The following is a 22,804-nucleotide window of genomic DNA, read 5'->3' on the forward strand; positions in this document are numbered from 1 at the left end:
GGATGGAGAGTGTTTGTCTGAACTGATATAAATTCATGTCATAGCCATTACCTAAAAGTAAGGGAAAACCTACATTTAATTCAATTCAATTCAGTGGAAACAGTGTTGTTGGTCACCCCATTTTTTTTTGCACCATAATTTAACAGGCCGGATTAAAAAGCCCTGCAGGTTGTAGTTTGCCCATACCTGATCCAGAGCCTGATGGGGAGAATCTTTAATAAAAATAACAAACCTTCACCATCACTCCAAGAAGAACTTGCTTTTCTCTTTCTCCAACCTGGTGATATCTGACAGAAGACAGAAAACCAAAGTCATTTGATGCTTTTATTAACTTCAGCAAAGTATTACCAACAACAGCAACTCCCAAGAGGTTTCTTTATTCTAGTTTCTAATCATTCCTGGGCCTCTATTTATAAAACAGGGAATCAGACATTCCCCTGAACATTCTCTCTTGGGAATCTTCCAGATCTATGTATTTCAGTGGCAGTCATATTTTCCACCAGGAAATGTTTGAGGGAATGTCCGATTTCCCGTTTTATAAATAGAGACCCTTGTGTCATTTTGTGTACATATAAATTTGTACTTTAAATTTACAATAACAACTGTAAAAGCATTTAGGCAACATTTTGTCAGCTAACAGAAATGCCAGAAAAGCAAACAGATGATAAAAGGATTATTTTTCCAAAGTTAAAAGTACCCAGGTTATCCAAAGTTTCTGGCTTTTAGACAGCTACTGTAGGGTAATTTCTAAGGCTATCTACACACATAGGACTTTTCTACATACAGCGCCATTCTACTCTATAGGGAGGGGAGGGGGGAGAACGAGTGAGCGGCATCCCGCTGTGCTCTCTTCCCTTCACTTGCATTGAGGTCGTTTGTGGATCTGCCAGGACGGATCCACGAACAACGTTGGACGGCCAATGTACACTTCAGATTCTTATCCGATACTAACCCTGAAGTGATAATCAGCCGGGAATCATCTGATGTTTGTACATAGCCTAAGGAGCATGGGATAATTGAGTACATAACTAGAGATAAAAACAGCATGCTTTACACACTTACTTTATTATCTCCATGCTTGTGTTTCACACATGCTTCCTCAATTGCTTTAAGTGGACCTGAAAATTGATATTTATGATCACAGATGTGCATATTAAAAAATGCAATGGTTGTAGCAAGCTATTGGAAACTTAAATTAAACCACAGAAAGTTTGTATTTTATGCACAAAAGAAAGATGTTAAGATGTTAAGAAACTTATTAAAATCAACTTCTACTTCTTCTTGGCTATAAAGCTATAAAGGGTATTCAGAATCATGTAAATAACAGTAATGTAGAAAATAAAATATCTTTTGTAATATTGTCAAGTGGAGGATAAAAATGGAGGAACTACATCAAAGGATGAGAGTGTGCTTCTTTTTAACTCTTTGTGGATGCATGTTTTCATTTACACCGCATAAAGTAACTTTAACCGATTCAAGTCACATTTGTGTGTGAATTAGAAAGGTTAGGGTAGGATGTACAAACACACCTGTATATTTGTAGGTCAGGCTTATAGGTCATGCTACATTTTCTTGCACTTAATTAGGCATTCGTTGCGAAGGATCATCAAAACCAACGTAAGAGAGAGAGAGAGGGCAACAAGTATTTTCAAGGCCTGCAATGGCTACCTCTATATTTCTAATATACCAAGCCCTTCCAAAATATAATACAAATCTAGAAGTTTGAATTTACAATCAGATTAAGGAACAGCCGACTCTTAGCCAGTCCAGAACCAGCACATGAGTTACTAGAAAAAAATGGGTAGGCTATTGTATCTAAAACTTGAAAATTAGTCTAAAGCAATATGAGAAAACTCACTACCAATTCTGGCCATCATTCTGCAGCAAGAATTTGCAGCATGAAGGGAACTTTGTCACCTACACAAAGCAATGTATATGTTTTTGTACATTTGTATTTTTATGACATTTTAAATGTTGTACAAATAAATTTTATGACGTTTTTCACATGAAGCCACACAACTCCTTTTTTTAGACTGTCCCTTTTTTGTCAACAGTCCCAGGCCTTCCTCTGGCTCTTTTTCTTAGTGTATAGTCAAACACTGAACAGACATGCCTGTGTAATGTCAAGGTGGCTAATTGTATTAGCTAATTAACAGGGAACCTCTGAGACATTCCATTCCATATACCACGGTTCAAATTAAAAACAGAGGGTTTGGTTTGTACCAAGATTAGATGACATTTCTTAAAAAAAATTCAGCTCACCTTTCATCGAGTCCATATTTAAATTTAGTGCTTTTCTCCTTTTTTCCTGAAATTCCATTTGTAACTTAATTTCCACAACCTGTAATAAACAATGTGATAATTCCTTTCCCCTGTGATCTGTAACTGGTATTTCCATTTATACAATATTTATACATAACTGGTGTTTCCATTTAATAGTATTATGGTACAAGATTCTTTACATCTACAATGTATGAAAAAAATTGTGTTACCATTCAGAAATATACTCAGCAATAAACTGCTTACTTGTTCAATATTAGACCAGAAATACTCAATTTCCCTGGCAATTGAGGCAGCAATGCGTTTCATTTTGTTCTCTTCTTCAGTTTTGGTTCTCTCCATATTCATTCTCTTTTCTTCATGAAAACGTGCAGCAGTTCTGACCAACTGCAGAAGAGTACAACTATTAACATCTGCAACACAGCACAAAGTAATACAAAAAAATAACACGTGGTATTTGCAAAGCCCTTTACCTTCTTTGCACAAGCCATTTTCCACAACCTCTCTTGGGCAAAGTCAGCAGCCATCCACTGCATCTCCTCCAGCAGTAAATCCCAGTGGGACTTTGGCCTTGATGGCTCCTGCAGTTTTGGAAGCCTCCTTAATGACCATAAACCTTCCTTGCGAAGTTCTGCAATGCGCTGATGAACAAGGTTTTCCTAAAAAATATAACAAATAGACACTTACAAAAAATATATTTTTTATGGCAAAAGAAAATAAAAAGGCAATCACTTTAATAAAACTGCAAGCTGCTGACAGCTATGAACTGCTGACTTGTGGAAATGTTTTTACCTAAATGCATATTATTCAGGTATATTTCTGACACTTCTGCAAAATGTTGTAGCTTACTTTGAAATCGGTCACCATAATGGTATACCTCACTGGCCAATATAAATGTTTGGCAGTAGTGAGAAGGAGAGGCAAATTTAGAGGAACGTGTTAAAGCTTTTTAAGATAAGAAGATTGTATCCATGGTGGCCTGAATTTCATAGCTCTCAGGAGCATTTCGTATTATTAAAGAAACTCTTTATAGAGTTGGTTTACCAATAATGCCTGTTAAACCACTTGTTTTTCTTGTGAGATAACTGTGCTGGAGTTCCAGCTTTGGAACATATACTGTACCCATTATAAGAGGTCTGAACTCTCCCCGTTAGATATTTTTATATCTATGTTATATATTAATAAGTACTGTTAGGTGATGGCAAGTGATGGTGAACACAAAGGTCAACAAAAACACCTAAAACTTCCAGGTGGACAGGATTGGAGTTTCAATCTAGGGAAGAAACTTCTGTGGGAATGAATGACACTTGATCTATGAAATATTCAAACCCAGCCATAATGCAGAAAAAGAGCAATGATGAAAATTAATTTGATGTAATCCACATCAACCAGATTTGTGTTTACAAAATGTAGAGCAAGCAACCAATGAAAATGGCAAAACTTATACTCCTGCAATCTGACTTTACCACTGTTGAATAGGATGGTTCAGGTTGTCAATTATAGAGCACCACTGAAAGGAGCTGCTTTATAAAGTGATATCCTAAATCCATGACCTCTTTTATTTTAATAGGTCTATTCAAAGATAAAAAGCACTTAGGTGGCTTCTAAATGAAAGTGTCACGTTTTGGTTTGGATTTTAGAAACAAAAAATTATAGTCTGTATATTATTTTACCTGTTCTGCTGACTTGTCCTGAGTGTTTTCTGAAGTTACTCCAGAATTGTTCTGTAATGATGTTTGCACTTTGATGGCTACTGCAGCTGATCCTGAAGATTTAGTGGCTGATGAGGATGCAGCTTTGTGTGTTGTTTGATTGGTTCTGTTTGTTGGAAGTGAGAATGATGCAACTGGACAACTTGTAGAGATGGCTGCTGGGGCCACAAAAGATGAGGGCTGAGAGTTGCTGGTAAGTTTTTGTTGTGGAGACTCTGTGGTTGGCCTCATCAAGGTGATGGTCTAGTGCAGAATTAAAACAAAATTTAAAATAAATCACAAACTCTTTGATAATGAAAAATAGAGAAGTATACAGACAGGCATACGAAATATTTTTAAACAGGGGAATCCTAACTTGCAATAGGCACCTCCAGAGGTTGGAAGCACCCATTTATGTCTGTACAGGGGCACCCTTAAAAGCCCTTTACTGGCCCAATCACCAAACTTGGTAGGAAGTGGCAACCCTAATCACAGAAAGAGTTTACACTAAAAATAAGATTTTAAAGAACAAAAGAACAGTGGAAAAAATCAAAGAATAGTAAACTGTAAAATTAACATTGCCCAGTCCGTTAGTCCTAACCAATAAATTTCCTTTGAAAAGAGAAAAGTGAGCATTTAACCCTGGGGGCGACACTTACTGCAAGGATTGTTTTACTTTTACCCCAAGTTTCAGCTTTAATGGAAAACTGGCCAAATGTCCTCAAGCTCTTCATAGACGGGCAAAAATTATAGAACCTCTGGCAGGTTACCACTGCTGCTAGACACAAACAGATAAAAACCTGAAATAAAAGCAATTCCAGTCTTCTCTCAACTACCCCAAACAGTGTTGTATTAATTAAATTTTATTGTCTTTGTCCATGCTGGAAGGAATCTGCTCACTTCCTGTTCTGATGGCTAAAGACATTCTAACGTAAGAAACACATTCTAACGGTTCTAGGGAACCTTTTTCAATGGAGACACAACAAAAACTGACAGATTCTTACCATTTCCTGTTGTATTTAAAACTAATGACTTGGATGGAGTTTCACTTTACAGAGAAAGTAAAATGTATTCCAATAATATATATACTGTATAGATTTCTATACCTGTTGCTGAACTGTGCCTTGTGGTTGGGTTACACCCATAGTGGGTATCTGTGCATGAAATGCTGTCTGGAGAGTCTGTGAGATCTGGGTGGGCAGCTGATTCTGTGACGATGACTGAATAGGAACACTGGTTGTTTGTGCCTTGACCTGCACCTGGATCTGCGGCTGAATCTGACCTTCTGTGATTTGCTGCTGTTGCTGTGCCAAATGCAGGGCAGTGGGAAGAGAAGAAATAGGAATATTAGAGGCCTGCACCCTGCCAGGCAACTGGGGAGGAGGAGTATGAAGACTGGCAGCATTCTGTACTGGAGGTCCCTTTGAGGGATCATATTGTTGCTGGCTTTGCTTCTGTCCTGTTAACTGACCAGTCTGTGGAGTAGGAGGCATTCCTCCTGGAAAAGAAACATATAATCAATTCTAATAACAAAATCTTTTCCCTAGATGTACTGCAGGAAAATATGTGATTTCCAGACAACACAATATCATACTTATTCCATCAGTATCAGTTCCCACTACTGCCTATACAACTTAACACTCTAACCAGCCATAATGGATCCATACAAACCTAAGATGAAATAATGCTCTTTACCTGTATGATGAAAAATGAGAAACAATACCTTGTGCGGTGGGCATAAGTTGTTGTAGAGGTACCCCAGATGCCACACCTGGATGCTGGAAAACCATGCCATGTCGGGGCACATCAAGGCGCGGCCTCTTGTTCGGGTCTGTAGGGATCAAAGCAGCAAATATTTTGCATTGTCAGTTTACATAGAAAGCCAAAGCTTTGTGTATTAATTTTCAGAATGCCTTTTCTTTGTGAACTTCACCACTACACCTGTGATTAAAGGTTCACAATCTCCTGAGTAGATGGTGGGAAGTTTAAAATCATAATGATTTCTTTGTTGTCGTAAGAGATAGAAATATTATTACTTAGATTTTTTTTTTATCCCAGCTTTCTCTCCAGAGCTACCTTTTCCAAAAGTGCACCTGTGCTCACACTATGGACAAGTTGTTGTTCTTTGTTGTACTTGGTTCTTAAGTTGAATTTGTATGTAAGTGGGAACAGGTACATTATTTTAATAAATGCAATTAGGACAGATGTTTGTCTCAACATGTTATTAGGCAGCGTGGTGTCAGTTACTGTATAAAATCCTCACTTTGAGTTAATCACAAAATAAAAAAAAAAAAAAACAAAAAAAACTTTATGGGGCCTAGACAAACATTTTTGGAGCAAGTTGTGCTTTGATATGCAAAAGGAAACAACTGCAGAGTTTGTCTAGGTCTTTAAAGAGTTACAAACAATCTGAGAAGCCTCACTAATATCTAGGAGCCATCCGTATGTCGGATGTCCTTAACTCAGGGACTACCTGTATGTACTTTACAAGCAGTAGAAAGCGATAAAACAAGTTTTCACCAACTCCTGTAGTTAAAGGCATTGTAAAGAATGATTGAACAAATTTCTAACCAAAGGCACAGAAATTGCATCTCCTGTTCCCTGTTATCTTTCAGGACTATTTTTACACACAAAAGATATGCTGCCAATATTTTACGCTCAATCAGCTGGTCAAATTCTTTCAATTGATTATACAAGACACAATTTGTGTACCTTCAATATTTACTAACAAGTTATATATGTCAATGTCTGATTAAGAACAAGACAATCTGTAGCTGATCAGTCTGCTATAATATATACTTCATATTTCCGGACAATCAATTTATAAGATCAGCAGTCATATCTGAAGTACAAACTGGTCCATGTTTACTAAACCTTACCAGCAAATTTAAATGTGATTTCAAAGTCTCTGAGCATAAATTATAATGTGGCTGCAAAGCAAACTTTTTAATATAGTGAAGTGGCAGGCATAGTTCTCCCCAGAGATTTTTAGCCGGTTGCTCCGCCCGGCTACTTTGAATACCCCGCCCAGCTCTCGGCAGCTCTCATCCTCGGATGCACAGATCTCAGTGAGGCTGCTCCGTGCTCTGTGTCATCAATTCAAATGATTGCTGCCGTCGAGCACACAGCTCAGCCTCCATGTGAAGGAGACACAGGCAGCCCCGCCCCCATCTCATAGCACGAGCTCTGCCTGTGAAATGTATCCATCTCCATCTCTAGCTCTGCATTCCGTTCTGCATCCTCCCAGCTCTCTGTGTACAAACCTCCAAAACTCCTAATATGTATGTCACAATGACCTGTAATTTTCAGGGTGTACAGTGGACCCTCGTAGATACTAGTTACTACAATTTCAGCCCCCCAGCTGTAAAGAATTTTAAGATATGGGGGTCACAAATGTAAAAAGTTATGAAAATTGAACTTTGGTTTTGCTGTTTCAGAAGAAAGTACAACTAGGAGTCCTAAATTGAAAGTGCAAATTGGGGACCCCGGGGGCCACTAACATAGCAAGGAGCATTGGGGTGGGGCCCCTAAATATATAGAACACTGAAACAATAAGAGGTTACTGGATACCCATGACATAAACAACTGGGAGCACTAAATTTGCCGTGTTTTGCCACACACCCTTCTTTACCACCTGGCTACAGCTTCCTACCCCCGGCTGAAAAAAATTTCTGGGGAGAACACTGGCAGGTATATAATCACAGTGTAACAGAGACTGTTACATAGGGCTGAACTGTGGGAGGCTTTCCTCCAGGCCATGTCATGTAACTGCAAATCATAAACTACATTTAAGATGATTCCTTATTTTGATCCCTGATTGATCCCTAAGATGATCCCTGATTTTTTGGGTAGAGCTTGGGGTGGCCTAAATGGAGTTAAATGCCTCCACAACCATATTGTATACTTTTATTTCTTTTATTAAATGTATAAACCAAGAGGTTTGTTTTTACCAACATTCCCTTTCACCTTTGGAAGGCCTCAGTACCACCAAAACCCAATCCAACTTCAGGTCAGCTGGCAGTAACAAACACAACCTTCCCTTTCCCATTACAGTGTCAAACGTCCCATCTTCCCCTTCCCGAATTGTGCAAACTAAAGTGCCTTTCTGTGCCGGTCTCCTCAACTTTAGGATAATCTATAATAGTCTGTGAAAAGAAGTGCAAATCTCATTTTGCCCGCTCAACATCATAGCATGTCTATGAAAGTAGGAAAGGTGTGTGGGTGGTAAAGAAGAGGTATGCAATGACTACCCACAGTCTTGATGTAAATAATCCAGTGCCTCCCTTCAAGAACTGCAAGTAGTTAAAAGAAATATTGTGGAGAGGTTAAGTCCAGTCACCCTGAGCACTGAAAGAAGACTGTGCTCATTTTAGTTTTATTACTGAAAACTAATTTACACAAACATTTTTACAACTTCCATGTAGATTGCTGGACACTGCTGCAAAAGAAGATCTGAATTTATGTAAGTTTTCATTTTGAGTAGACCAAAACCTGTCTACTGAAATTTTACAATGCTTACATATGACCACTATATTTAGGCTATGAGAGATTTACTGGGAGCTACATGAGGGATCTAGAAATGCAGCCAGTCACACTATTTATTTACAGAATGTCAGATCAGCCTCTTATGAGGTACGCCACTGTACTAGTTTAATTACAATAAATCACAAGAACAGGATACATGAAAGCATAAAAACATAAAATACATCCTACATCACTGCTAGTTCTCCTGATGTCAAATGAACTTGAATTATTGTAGGTAGTGTAGACATACCTGCTTGGGTAAGGGCTTGTTGTCTTTTAAAGGCTTCAATATCGATGGTACTTGCTGCTCCTACAGCTCCACTCCCTGTTAGAGATTGCTATTTGCAATAGAAACACATAAAAAAAAATTAATACTAGATATACAAATACATCATTTAAACAAAGATGTCCAAAGCCTGTAGGTGTACTCTCTGTGAGACATTTAGCACTGTATGAACAATACAGACCTGTGCCGTTACCAAGAAGTCACACCAGACTTATCCATTTAACACCCGATAAGGAATCTATACTTAGATGTGCTTAGAAGGTCACCACGGAACTAACCTAATTGACAAATGTCCACTTAACAGAGCTAACCTAACAGAAATTGTAATTATCAGGAAATTCAAATTTTTCCTGAAAAGTCCCTTCCCTATCCTTTTTCTTTTACATCCTTTGAGAAAGGTGAAAAAGTATTGCGTGAACTTGCCTTGATAACTAATCTTGTTACTGGATCCGATCCTGGATCAAAAATCATATCCTCTTTGGCAAAAAGTGTCTTCAAAACAAAAGAACAAATAAGTTCACCTGAATGAAAAGTTGTAAAAAAGTAAATAGGTCTCCGATGCAAATATCCTGAATGAAGATCAATATATTTTAGAATATGTCCCTGCTGGGTCAAAAATTGTTGGGGATTGACCCCTATGTTCAAGAGAGCCAGAAGAGTTGGTGGGGTAATACATGCCTCTTATCAGTGGAGAGAAAGCTAGAGGGGCACAGTTAACAACTGGACCCCATCTAGGTCTCAATCCATGATTCTTGGACAAAGAGATGTCCATAAAGTTGGGGGGTTAATTGTCTTTCCTAATGTTTTTTCTTTTTCCCCAATATTCTTTAATAACATGAAGCTGATCTTTCATTTTCTGTTTGCAGGGCAGTTGATTAATGGAGGGATTCATTACGAATGATCCAAAAAAACTAAAACCTTATTTTCACATAATGTGCAAGGAATAAATTCTCCAGTTAAATGTTCTAAAGCATTTCATTATTACAATTATCTTAAAGTAGATATTTTAGCACTACAAGAATCCCATTTCTCCTCCTCTTCTACACCATGATTTTTTCTAATCATTTCCCTCATCATTTTCATGCAACTTCCGAGAGAGAAAAATGTGGGGTTTTGCTAAAAACACTGAATTTTTTGCCTCAGAAGACAATCCGAGATCCAGGTGGGAGATATATATTGATAAAGGGGTCAATTGAGGGCCAATTGTTCATGATTTGTATCATAGTATGCCCCCAATGAAGCTCAAATAGAATTTTTTGTAAAGTTGCTATGTAAAGTGATCCACTTCACTCAGGGAACACTTTTATTAATGGGCGATTTAAACTTGGCATCAGATTACGGACTTGATAAAGCTAATGTACCACAATTGTGTGCTCCACCCAAAAAGAGCCATAAGCTCTCAATTGAAGCAAAATGACTTAATAGATATTTGGCAAGAACTTAACCTACTTGAGAGAGATTACACACATTTTTCTTCTGCACACAACCATTATTCACGTATAGATCATATACTCGGATGATTCCTTTGGTTCTTCAAGCACAAATCTTTTCAGTCCCTGGTCAGATCACGACCCAGTTACTGTGAGATTGAGAGGGATCCAGGGCATTCTATCAAGTTTTAGATGGAGACTTAATGAAGGTCTATTGCAAGACCCTAAGATACAATCTGAGATAGAAAGTTTGAACCAAAGTTTTTTTTTTAATCAATTTACCCAAGGATACCTCTCCAGCTAACAACTGAGAAGCTTATAAGGCATATATAAGAGGGAAACTTAATAAATTAGGAACATATCAAAAGAAAACGAGAGAAATTCTTGGAAGCCAAGATGAAGGAATATCACGCTTTAAAATCACGTCATAAATCAGGCCCAATGCTAGATCTTCGTTCTCGAATTGAAACTCTGCATACTGAACTTAATATGATACTAATGACCAAAGCAGAGAAGTCCCTTAGGTGGGGAGCTCACAAATACTATACTTGGGGTGATAAGCCTAGGAAATTATTAGTTAACAAGTTATCTCCAAAAAATAAATCTTTTACTCTCCCTAAAATTAAAATGAAGGATGGAAAGATCACTCAAAACCCAGAAAAGATATTCGCAACATTTGAAGAATTTTATTCTTCACTATAAAGCAACCAGCAAAATGTTTCTCAGAAAGCACTGGAATAGTTTCTAAGCGATATTCATGTACCCAGACGTAAGGTTAATCATATGCAGATATTAAACCAACCCATTAGGAGGGAGGATACTTTGAAAACAATAAAAGTCTAGCAGCGCCCCTGCTTCAGATGGCTTCTTTTATGTTTATAATTAAACCTTTGCATCACAACTGATCCCACATCTAGTCTCTTACTATAATTTCTTACAAGATGGCAATCCTCTTCCTGTGGAAGCGATTTGTGCCTTTATAAGTGTAATCCCAAATTCTGGCAAAGATGCCACTGAAGTGGCAAATTTTAGACCGATTTTGTTTTTTGATCTGATCTCACTAGTAAACGACAATTGAGATGGTGGTAGTAACAGAAAGACGATGCTGCTGGCCACTGAGTTGAGAAAGCTTTTGATAGTGTCTCTTGGCCCTATATGTTTAATGTACTCTCTATGATGGGTTTTGGTATTTATTTTTTAAAAATTCTGAAAGCAACATATGAAAAACCTTTAGCAAATATTTCTTTGAGAGATTTTTTCTCTTCCAGTATTGATATTAAGAGAGGCAGGGTTGCCTGTTATCACCCCTTTTATTCGCTCTTGTTATAGAACCATTGGTTATAGCGATTAGGGAAAACCGAGATATAAGGGGAATACAGTGTGGTATAAGGGAACACAAATGTGCATTATTTGCGAATGATTTTTTGATGTACATCTCCCTCCCGCATGTGACTCTTTCTAACCTTTTTAAAATCTTGCAAAGATTTGCAGTTGTCTCGGGGTTATATGTATATAGATCTAAGTCTCAGGCCCTTAATATAATCATCCCAGAACCTCAAGTTGGAGTGATCACAAAAAAATTAAATTTATGCTGGGGAATTGCTGCTAATTCGCTTCAAAATCTAGGTATCCAATTAACATAATTTTACTGTTGTTTGTTCCAGGCCAACTATACCCCACTATTTAAAAGAAGTTTCTCAGATCTAAATAACTGGATGTCATCACCTCCATCTTGGTTGGGACGCATAGCAACTGTTAGGTTGAATATTCTACCTCGGGTGCTATATATGTTTCAAACGCTTCCAATGGTTCCTTCATCAGCTTTGGCCTTGCTTCAAGGAAAGGTTATGAACTTTATTTGGGGTGGTAAAAGAAGCAGGATTCAGAAAAAAAATATGTTAACTCCACGTCTGCAGGGAGGCCTAGGGGGTTCCTTACTTTTAAGATTATTATGTGGCATCTCAAATTTCCCAAATTTCACTAACTACAATATCTGGGCAAACCCATAATGGGTAGAGATGGAAAATACCGTGGTAAAGCGGGGCACGATAGCATCTCTAATGTGGATCTCTAAACCACTTAGACAATATCGAAAGTGCCCCACTTTAACCCACTCTCTTTGGATATGGGAAAAGTAAAAGTCTACCCCAGGACTTTATTTAGATCACGCCCCTCTTCCGCCTCTGTGGCATAATCCAGAATTCCCTCCGGGGCTCATTGAAAATAGATTTCAGTGGTGGATTGATAAATGATTTGGAAAGGTGATGGATATTTTAGATAAACATAACGTTCGAAATTTTGAAGTTCTTATTACTAAAAAGGAATTTCCGTGTCAGGAATATTTCCAATATAGGCAAATTCGATCTTTTGTATAATTCTAAAATTTGTTTAGCCCTCCATCATCTACATCTTACTGCATTTGAAAGTTCATGTAAATCTATAGCAGACACAAGAAGACAAATATCGATTAAATATGATGTATTGATGCTTTCTCGGCATAAGCTGAAATATATGTGATCTTGGGAAGAAGAACTGGGGTTCACTCTATCTAGGGAAGAGTGGAGTAAATTAACTTTTTCACTTTCAAAAATGTCTCTTAACACCTCCCTTATAAAGGCAAATTATAAGGTTATACTAAAATGGTACTTGGTTCCTGAGCGGCTTTTTAAATGTAATCCTTCAGCCTCCCCTCAATGCTTTAAAGGCTGTGATATCATTGGCACATCGTTGGTGGTCATGCCCTATAGTTCAAGTCTTTTGGAAAGAATTATTTGCCATTAGCCAAAAAGTGTTGGGGCAAGATATAAAATGCTCGCCTACCACCGCACTTTTTGATAAATGTCAATTAAAGGCCTCCAAATTTTCACTGAAACTGGTAAACTTGATGTTATTGTAATCTTGGAGGATACCTTCCATCTCAATTAACTCTTTCTTTTCCAAATTGGATTGGATTATGGCTAAATTTGAAGATGGCTAAATTTGACCTACTGAAAAGAAGACCTACTGCTTGCATATTTTAAGTAGATAAACATCAAATAAAGGGATGACTGTGGTTTAATGTTTTTCCTTCCCCCTTATTTCTGTCTTGTCTCCCCGTGTCTTTAATGTTTGTTTATGTATTTTAGGTTTGTGATATCCAAATAACACAGATTACATGTGGAAATATAACTTTATACATTTTGGTTACCGCTTTTCCCCCTAAATGATTAGGGATTTGTATTAGGAGTGCTTTAAAAGTGAATTTGTTTGTTAGTTATTGGTAAATAGGTGTTTAAGAAATATAGGAGAATTATCTGATGATTTTCTATTCTTATAATTAGAATATTAACACAATGGTATGGTAAAACTTGAATCATCAGTTCACTATATCTTAGATTGAGAGGGTAGGGGGTCACATATGAAATTTATGAGCCTCCTCAAAAGAATAAATAAAAGGTCATGTGTTGTTTAGGGCAAAATAGTTTGATAATTTGAAAATTATTAGTAAGAAATTTTATTTGTAAAATGAAAGGTAATTTATGAAAGCAAAGATAAGATACATTTTCACTTATTAGTTGTGTATATAGGAGTGAATATGCTATAGTGTCAAATTACTTTACAGAGTTATATTAGTTTAAATGAAATTTAAAGGGAGATAATAAGAAAAAGGAGGTAGCAGTATAGCAGTAAAGCAGTATAAACTTTAAAAATAAGAACATATCATGTAATGTGGGTTGGTTTGTTTACATGTGTAAATGTTGGTATTTGTAAAAAAGTTTTTTTGTAAAATTAAAAAAAAAAGTAATAAAAATATTGAAATACAAAAATATTTGTAATGCAAAACAGTACACACCAAGGACATTACTAGGTTGCTTAAAGCACCACGTAAATATTTTTAGACTTTTGGAGAATTAGAGGATTAAATTGTGTCAACATAATCCACCACTTCAGTAAAAGAAAGCCAATTCCTGAAGAGCTGAAATAGTAGCTAATTGTTGCTATTTATTCAATAAATAAATGTACAATAGAAAAGATAGATGTCTCTCTGCTAGCGATGGGAAGACTGTCATATTCTTGGTTCTTTCCCAGCTACAGAAGTCAGTTTTTCATGAACACACATAAATGACCCTGCCTATATAAATAATAATGGTCATCTGATGAATAAGTAGGGGAGTTTTGAGGAATCTGAAGATCTGTTAAAACCTCATTCTATAAATCATACTGTTTACATGTTTTTATACTTAATAATTACCTGAAATAGATCACCTATATATAATGGAAAAAAATCTCCACTCAGCAGATAAAGTAAAAAATAGGTTTAGAAAGATTGCAAAATTATATATGGGAAAAAAATGCACTAGCTAGCAGCATAATTTCTAAAACAAAGACTGAGTACGGGACAACTGCATTCTCTTCTGATTTTCACATGCGTTGCTACTCCATTGTCGTTGGAAGGAATCTTTCATGATCCTTTCCACCGAGAAAAGAATGAAAGATACATGAACAAGCGATGAGCATAGAGCACCGTTCTGTTCTGCTCTATGGAGAGGGGGCAGAACGATGGAGCGGCACCCCGCTGCCTTTGCTCCCCTCCACTTTCAATATGATTGTTCATCGTTCGTGGATCCGCCAGGATGGATCCATGAACAATGAGCGACAAGCACTGTACATACGCCAGATTCTGGTCTGATATCAGCCCTGAGGAGAAAATTAAAAAAGAATCATCTGACGTGTGTAAATACATAAAGCCTATAAAACAAGACATCACGTTTAAGAGCACCACAGATGAATTTGAGGAATTCAGCACTGCTGTTGATTCCTTGAATCCCCAGCAAGGATGGATACCAAGCTGATAAAGTCTTTGAGGACATTCTAGCCTTCAACAGATGCATTGCTGTACCACCAGCAAAGGTATAATGAAAAAGGCAAGGTGCATCATAAATAGGTGCCCAGTGACTATTACTGTCACTGGCAATATTTTACCCCTATCTACAGCACACTGTTTAGGTTCTGAGGGCATCAACTGCCCAATCATCATGTCAAAAAGACGTATTTGTCTTGATATAAACCTTAACTAAATGGCATTTAGTTTACTAAAGCACTGTTGTCCTGTTGACATAAATGCACTCCACACCTAACTAAGCCTGCACAATGTGTCATTTGTTGTCATTCTAACACAGGAAATGTCTGAACATGGCTGGCAGAACCACTAGCTATTTTTAACAAAGCTGCTGTCTGCAACATTTAAAAATGACCAGGAGAATGAGTCTAAGGCCCGTAATAGCTCACCAACTAGAAAAAACGTTAACACGTTAAACTAAGAACACATTTTTTTGGGATATTTGCCATGCAGTGAGCATGCAGTATACAACATCTTGTCACATTGCCATGCTTTAATCATGCAATATACAATATAAACCATGCTTCACTGCAATAGGTTAAGAAATATTTTAACAATTGTGCTTTGTTAAGAATAGATGATAATTGTTGCTTGAATGTTTATTATGCAGACACTACCCAAATGTTCTTTTACCTTATGCAGGCAGTGATGTAAATACTGCATGTGCCTGAGCTTGGTGCTCCTTTATTAGGATCAGACTTCTGTCTGCAGCCAAGTATATATATTATATTCAATCATTCAATCACATTATATTTATTGGGCTGAATTCTGTTTGAAAACTGATCCATGTTCAGTTTAACTACTGATCTGGATTCTGTCTGATACATGATTTAAAATTCTGTCAAGGGATCCAATCCTTGTCCATCTATTGATCTGATTTCTGTCAAGTTACTGAATGGATTTCTGTCCAGCTATTGTTTAGGCTTCAGGGTGATAAATGTATATCACTTCAATAAATAAATATATATATATATATATATATATATATATATATATATATATAAAAATGACAGCTTAGCTATTTATTTTAGACATTTCCAGGATCTCTGTCTTATTATTTATCTTATGTCATTCTAATTAGTGTCTAAATTCTGTTTGATCAAATCATCAAATTTGTTACCCTTATAAATAGATTTTTTTAAATTTTAGTGACATGTTAAATAATATAATATATGAGTGTTCATTGATTGGGATTAGATCTCTTTTTAGTTTACCATAAGCAACAATACTGCTAAGGCAGGCACATTTTGGGGTAAGTATCCCTGTTATAGTATTTAGTCAAGGCTGTACATATCGGGAGCTCACTCCAAGCTGATGTTAATGAGAATTTGTACTCTATCTGAAAATGTAGAATAAACACCTAGAAAACAACCCCACAAGATGCATCCTAACAGCTTAATAAGCAAGGAAAGTTTATTTTTTATCAGTAGGTCAGTATGTCAGGGAAAACTCATGGTCCCGTAACCAAGTGAATCAAAATCAAGCGGAGGTACAGAAAAATCCTCCATTGCAAAAATAAATATCTTAGTAGGTATCTAAAAGCAGACCTATCACCACAATTTATATAAAAGGGTAGATAACCCTTTTATATAAAGTAAAAATGTAATGTAAAAATGTGCATGTGTCATTTATCCCAGGAGGCTTCAGGCAGCTGCAGGCTTTTCAGGCATTAAAAAAAATGTGGCAATCTCATGCATGTGCAGTGGGATTGGCACTCTTTTTTTTTACATTAACAATATAACACGTCATCCATTCTCGCGCCTGACCAGTGCGAAATTGGGTGACGTAAGCAGAAGAAGGAAGAAGACTCCGGCGCCCACCACTTCCTACACACCAAGACGAAAAAGGATTGTAGGACGGCATCGTCACAAAATTGAGGAAAGCTCTGGAGGGATCGAGGGCTCTGCATAAGTAAAGGTAAGTGTTGTTCACTTTAGGCCCTACATTCAAGCTCCTTAAATGTCAAAGCTTTATTAAAAAAAAAGTCTGGATTTCTTTTTTTTTTTTTTATTTTTATACTATCTGTGTTAAAATGGTGGAATAAATACTCTTTACTTCCTGTCAAAATAACAAGGGAAGAGGCAAAGTCTCATTAAAGTGATAAAAATCATCTCTTGGATAATTGATTGTAAGAACACAAAATACAAGGCATTGCATCAAAGCCAAAGCTCAGCAATTTTAAAGCTATATAAAGATGGCGTCTGCTTTTAGAACCAAGCCAAAGAACTAGGAAGTGGACACGGCAGTTTAAATATATAAACCACATCCTTTGGTATCACTAAAACAAGTTAAAACTGCATAAACTAAAAACACCAAAAACAACTTATATATTAAACAAGATATATAGCTAAAGAATGATGGTTACAATCCAAAATTAACTAAGGCATTCATCACGCAAAAGGGTTCAGCCAGATCCTCCTTCAAAGAAATGCTTAAATCTGATTTGATTATTTTCAGTCCATCATCCCAGACTTAAAATATTTTCAACCGAACAGTGAGAAGAATCAACTTAAGGTTGTGGGACATGCTAGGTTAAATACTTACCTTCCCACAAACCTCCTCCCTTAGCACAGCTGACCCTCTTCTATAAAGATGCAAACCATCTAAGTCAGCCCATTGTTCAATGAGACCAAATCCTTTTGTCCAGACACTTCAAGCAACTGATACCTTTACTCTGTTGTGCATGACAATAATGCAGAGCATAACCATGGACTTTCAACATTCTAATTCTCTGAACTGATTCCTAAACACTTCATCACTAGAGGTCACTGATGCCTTAAAAGTCCAGACTGTAAAGTCAACTTGACTTGAATAACTTGACAACGACACTTGTTGGTACAAACACTGAAGGCAAAGGAAAATATCTAAACTTTTTTTATATTTTTTAATTTGTGTTATAATTATTGTTTTAATTACTGGACAAATACTAATGGACGTGCAGATGCAGCCTCAAGATGACGGTGTGCGTCAACTTCTATTTTTGGCTCAATGAAATCTATGAGAATAACCACAACCTTTTAAAGAAAAAAACAATTACTCACGTTTCCCTGTTTCATTGCAGGGCACCAACATTTTCTGGCCAGGATGACGTAATTCCTGCACACAGGAATGTACAGGAGTTCATTTATTCTGGCACGTAGAAAGGAAGCTAGAATTGCTGGGTTCACCTGGCAATCAACAGTATGCAGAATAAGCACAAACTGGGCACCCATCAGGCAGGTAAGAGCAGTTGTTGAAGAAGGGTTATCTCCTTTCTATTTCTTCAACAACCACCTGTCTGAATCGCTAAAGTTCTAAGTTTCTACTTCAAACTATGTACACATGGTGAAAAATTGTTGCACAAGACAATTATCAAGCATAATTCCATAAAGAAGACAATCATGTGTACATAGCTTAAAGCAAAACTAAAATTATTGGCGAGTGGTGAGCTTCTGCCATGTACTAGCAGCATTTTTATTAAGACACAAAAATGTGCATGTATTTCAGAGGTGTATGAAGCCTTTTTTTTATTTGGCTTTTGACTTGGCTTGACATACTCTTTAGGGGTATAAAAGTTAATACCCACTTGCCTGGATACCAAAAGATATGACCATTTGTGTTTAGGTTGGACAACCTGCATTTGTATGTTTCATGAAACGGAAGTTACTCTTTTATATGGTAGTGTCAATTGAGCATTTTTCTGTATTCTAAAGTTTATTATTTTATTAGGGAAAAACAAAGAGAATCTGTTCCCTTATGGTCCATGGCCCCTTAAGTGAAGCTCTCTCTATATCAGGGTTTGTAAACCAAGGTTCTGGGTGATTCCTTGATTAATGAGCAGTCTGTGCCTCTCAGGTCAGTTTAAGCAACACCAATGATCTTTTTTGTTATCTGTAAGGGTGACATTCTCCCCAATGCAATGTTCCCCAGCAATGTAAGCGGTATTTATCCTAATGTCCACTACATTAATGTACTGTGAGCTGTGGATATAGTTCCCTAGAGGTTCCCTAAGACCTAAAAGTTATTTCAAGGGTTCCCCCATGGTAAAGCAGAGAAAGACTGCTCCATAATCAGGTAAAAGCAAGAGGTCTACTTAGCTGCTAACTGGGAAGTTAGGGGGGTTGACTAGGTCATTGAAGAAGTAAAGTACACAACCACAACCTCTGTTGCAAAAAATCTGGCAATAAGGATTTTGATAGATACTGGCAGAACTGTTTAAAAGTCAACCTGTGTTTTCCTATGCAAGGCAAACATTCACGATTCTCCCAAATGCTGCCAAAGACTGAGAAAGAATTGGACCCTATATCAAGTTTTTATTGCTGTCTGTGTGACCCCCCTTTATTACTGGTGACAATTGTCACCAGAACAAAAATGGGGTAAAACCAAAAATGTTGAAGCTGTCATTAGAAAAGGAGACTAGATGAGATGTTTTGATGAGGACATTGGTTTTAGTGACTAGGTGGGTGAACAGAAACAAATCTGCAGAGCGGCAGAAGTGGCGAGAGAGTTCAACGGGCCAGATAAAAAAGCCAAACAGGCCATACATGGCTTGATTTCCCTTTCATTCTCCCAATAGTTTTGCAAATTCGTAGCACAAAAACATTACATAGTTACATAGTAGGTCAGGTTGAAAAAAAAGACAAGTCCATCAAGTTCAACCACTAGGGAAATAAAGATATTCCAAATATAAAACCCTATGGACATAGTTGATCTAAAGGAAAGGAAAACAAAACCCTGGTACAATTTCCTCCAACAGGGGAAAACAAATCCAAAAAACAGTAATTCCAGAATCTGCATAAGTGACCCAATAGTCTAGGTGGGCTGGCTTTTTTTTCCAATCATCTCTGTTAAAGCAGTAAATGTAATACTAGTGCAAAGCAGATTTAGGGAACGCTTGGCTCTAAATGAAGGTGTTGGATTTGGTTGTGGTTGTACCATGGTTGGTTTTTACTGTAAAAATACATAAATAAGACAATATTTTTGAATTCTTTAACCCTATATGACATGCATTACTGTAAATAAAATGCTGACAACACAACTAAAAGGAGAAGGTTAACAAAAGTTAAGGAAACAAGAGAAGGGGTTGCTAGGTAGGGCAAGGGAAAAAAAGCCAACAAAGAGAGCTGATGTAACAAAGCCAAAGCATAACACAGGCCAATGAGATTTGCTCTATAATAAAGTATTTTAGATAGCAGACTTTTCCGTAAGCAATGATGCACACAAAAAAAACAAAAACAAATTTAATGATTCACAATGATTAAAGGAACAATAAATACAAAACCAATATATTTGCTTTGGGTAGATGGTGATGCATTGAACGATCTGCCAATTCAATGTGATTCTAGTCAATTGCTGTAGAAAAGTCACTGTACCTGATGTCTCAGCACAGCAAACCCCCAGCCAGAATTATGTGGATTGGTACACTGTGCTCAAAATAAAATTTTATTAGGAAATGAAAGGATACAAATCTCTATTTGTTTAATATTATGCTGAAATGAAAGTGAAAGTTTGGGATGGTTGAAGTTTCGGTCCTATTTATTCTATTACCATTTTTTTACAGCCAAACCCTTCTGTTAAGTGTTATACAATACAGAAATTAGCTTAATGTGTATTTAAACATATATGTATGGTCTATTACTTTCTCCAAAGAACCAAAACTGACTTGATTTTATTAATGCCATTTAAAGAATATGAAAAATGTGTTAAATTTTTTTTTATGTATGTAAAATAAACAAAACATTTTTAGAGATATTATTTGCATTAGACATATGTTAAAAATTAAGGATGGCTACAGACTGGATCGTGGGATATCTGCACGTTTACAAACAATTTACAAGCCACCAGTATACATCTTAGTATATCCTAGTTAGAATAAGAGCAGTGGTAAGGGATTTGTTCCTTCCTTCAAAATGTTAGTTGCAGGATTGTCAGTACTGCTTGGACCTAGAAGACTCCAATGGTGCAAAAAATAATAATGCATTGTGAAAGAATTATTTCCAAGTGCTGCTATATTATCAGTGGGATGTAATATTAGAGAAGCATGGGGGCTGCCTTTACTGACTTTCCTGGCTGTCAATACAGACCGGACACATGTATCCCAATAACAGCTTCCGAAGTTCCCTTTTCATTTTTTTCTTTAACTAGTTTAATTTTTTTTTTGGGATCACGATACTTTTTGTATGTCAGTAACTCTATGTCTATCTATGTCAGAGTTTAACAAAGCCATAGGGTCAACATATTAGCATAGAAATCAGCATTTGTAGTGCTAATTTCTGAATAGCAGCTCCCATCTTTTATTTATAGCGAATGTGAACAGAATACATTCTTACAATGCAGATATGACTTATACAAGAGCAGCAGTCATTTTATGGTATTCCATTTCCCTCCATATTTTTCAACCACTTTTGAGAGCTATTTTTTTTTTGCCCAGACAGATCATATTGTTTGTTTTTTATATTGTATTAGACAGGTAACTATAATACTGACATGACCTTACACAAAGGTGAGTGTTCTTACAGATAGTTGCCATTACCTCCTTCATTGCCATGGACCAACTATGGTAACTACTGACCAAATATCTCCCAATAAAATGACTCATTCCTGTTGAATAACTGGGCTGCAACTTTGTATTTACCCCTCCACCAAAGGTAGTGTTTAGTACATAGGCAAAATATATTAATGTTACTGCCTGCAGATGGAAGTACACCTATGAATGAAAAGTTTTATTTCTTGAAATTGCCATAATTATTTGCAATGGGTAAAAATAAAAAGAATATTTCACAACAAAAATGGATAATTCAAACTTAAAAACATATGCAAAAATCACACAAGCTTTTACGTGTGAAATCACAAAAATGTGGCTCATGCACTTGAATGATCTGAAGACTTTTACTTGGTCCCTTTCACCCCTGAGTTTGGTAGCAGCGATGAGAAACAGGATTACACCTCGTAGCAGATCATTAACCCTTACTAAATAGATCTGCACACCGTAGCACCACTTTGTTGGCCACGGGCTACACTCGTAAACTGTTGTTTCTCTCGGGGTGAAGGAGTTTTATGAGATTAGGATGGCCTTTTAAATATGGAAATACAGATAAAAAAATCTGTTTTTAAAAATAAAATTGGAATGGATGGAAAAAAACAAGTCTGAAATGAGGCCACACTGTAGAACCATCAAAAAGGTACCTGAAATGGCTGCTGCTGTGATGAAAAAGCAGCAGAAACATTAGGAGGAAGCTGGGTTGCTATAGCAACAGGAGTACCAGTCTGCCCATCTTTTCCTGTCACAATCTTTACCTGAGAGGAAATATGTCAAGAACAGGGAAAATCATTTGTGTTTGGATTTTTTTTTCTCACCCATATTTTTATGGATTTAGATAACATACAATATTGCATTCTTTTGCAATGTGCAAACGGTATATTAAATTTTAAAGCTGAACTCTGGGTAAAACTTTATTTACCTTTTGTGGTGGGTGTTCCTCCTCACTGTAATGTTTAGGTGCTAATTTTATTTAGGAGTAGATAGGTCAGAAAAAAAACATACTTTACCAAATGCTCCTAATGCAGCTGGCACTTTCCTCCTCAGATGACCAGTTTGACCTCTGACGCCAACCCCTTCTATACAGATCTATTAGCCTGGTACTGTATGGGATGATGTCAAACCCATCTATACAGATCGATTGGCCCTGTACTGTATGGGATGATGCCAACCCCTTCTATACAGATCTATTAGCCT

General features: G+C 36.8%; 1 protein-coding gene across 2 annotated transcripts in view; it reads right to left on the minus strand.

Annotated features, from left to right (window-relative positions):
- The window catches only part of LOC140333801 (E1A-binding protein p400-like), a 75,938-nt gene that overhangs the window by 44,441 nt on the left and 8,693 nt on the right, over nt 1-22,804 (minus strand). For both annotated transcript variants that reach the window (XM_072415711.1, XM_072415710.1), the window contains exons 3-12: nt 22,255-22,365; nt 8,746-8,833; nt 5,695-5,802; nt 5,078-5,469; nt 3,954-4,235; nt 2,754-2,939; nt 2,527-2,667; nt 2,263-2,341; nt 1,063-1,118; nt 233-287 (exon numbers count right to left, since the gene is read on the minus strand). In XM_072415711.1, coding sequence (XP_072271812.1) covers nt 233-287; nt 1,063-1,118; nt 2,263-2,341; nt 2,527-2,667; nt 2,754-2,939; nt 3,954-4,235; nt 5,078-5,469; nt 5,695-5,802; nt 8,746-8,833; nt 22,255-22,365 — 1,498 coding nt within the window. The remainder of the gene's footprint in view (nt 1-232; nt 288-1,062; nt 1,119-2,262; nt 2,342-2,526; nt 2,668-2,753; nt 2,940-3,953; nt 4,236-5,077; nt 5,470-5,694; nt 5,803-8,745; nt 8,834-22,254; nt 22,366-22,804) is intronic.

The sequence above is a fragment of the Pyxicephalus adspersus genome, chromosome 6 (assembly GCF_032062135.1).
Source record: "Pyxicephalus adspersus chromosome 6, UCB_Pads_2.0, whole genome shotgun sequence".
NCBI classification, from domain to species: Eukaryota; Metazoa; Chordata; class Amphibia; order Anura; family Pyxicephalidae; genus Pyxicephalus; species Pyxicephalus adspersus.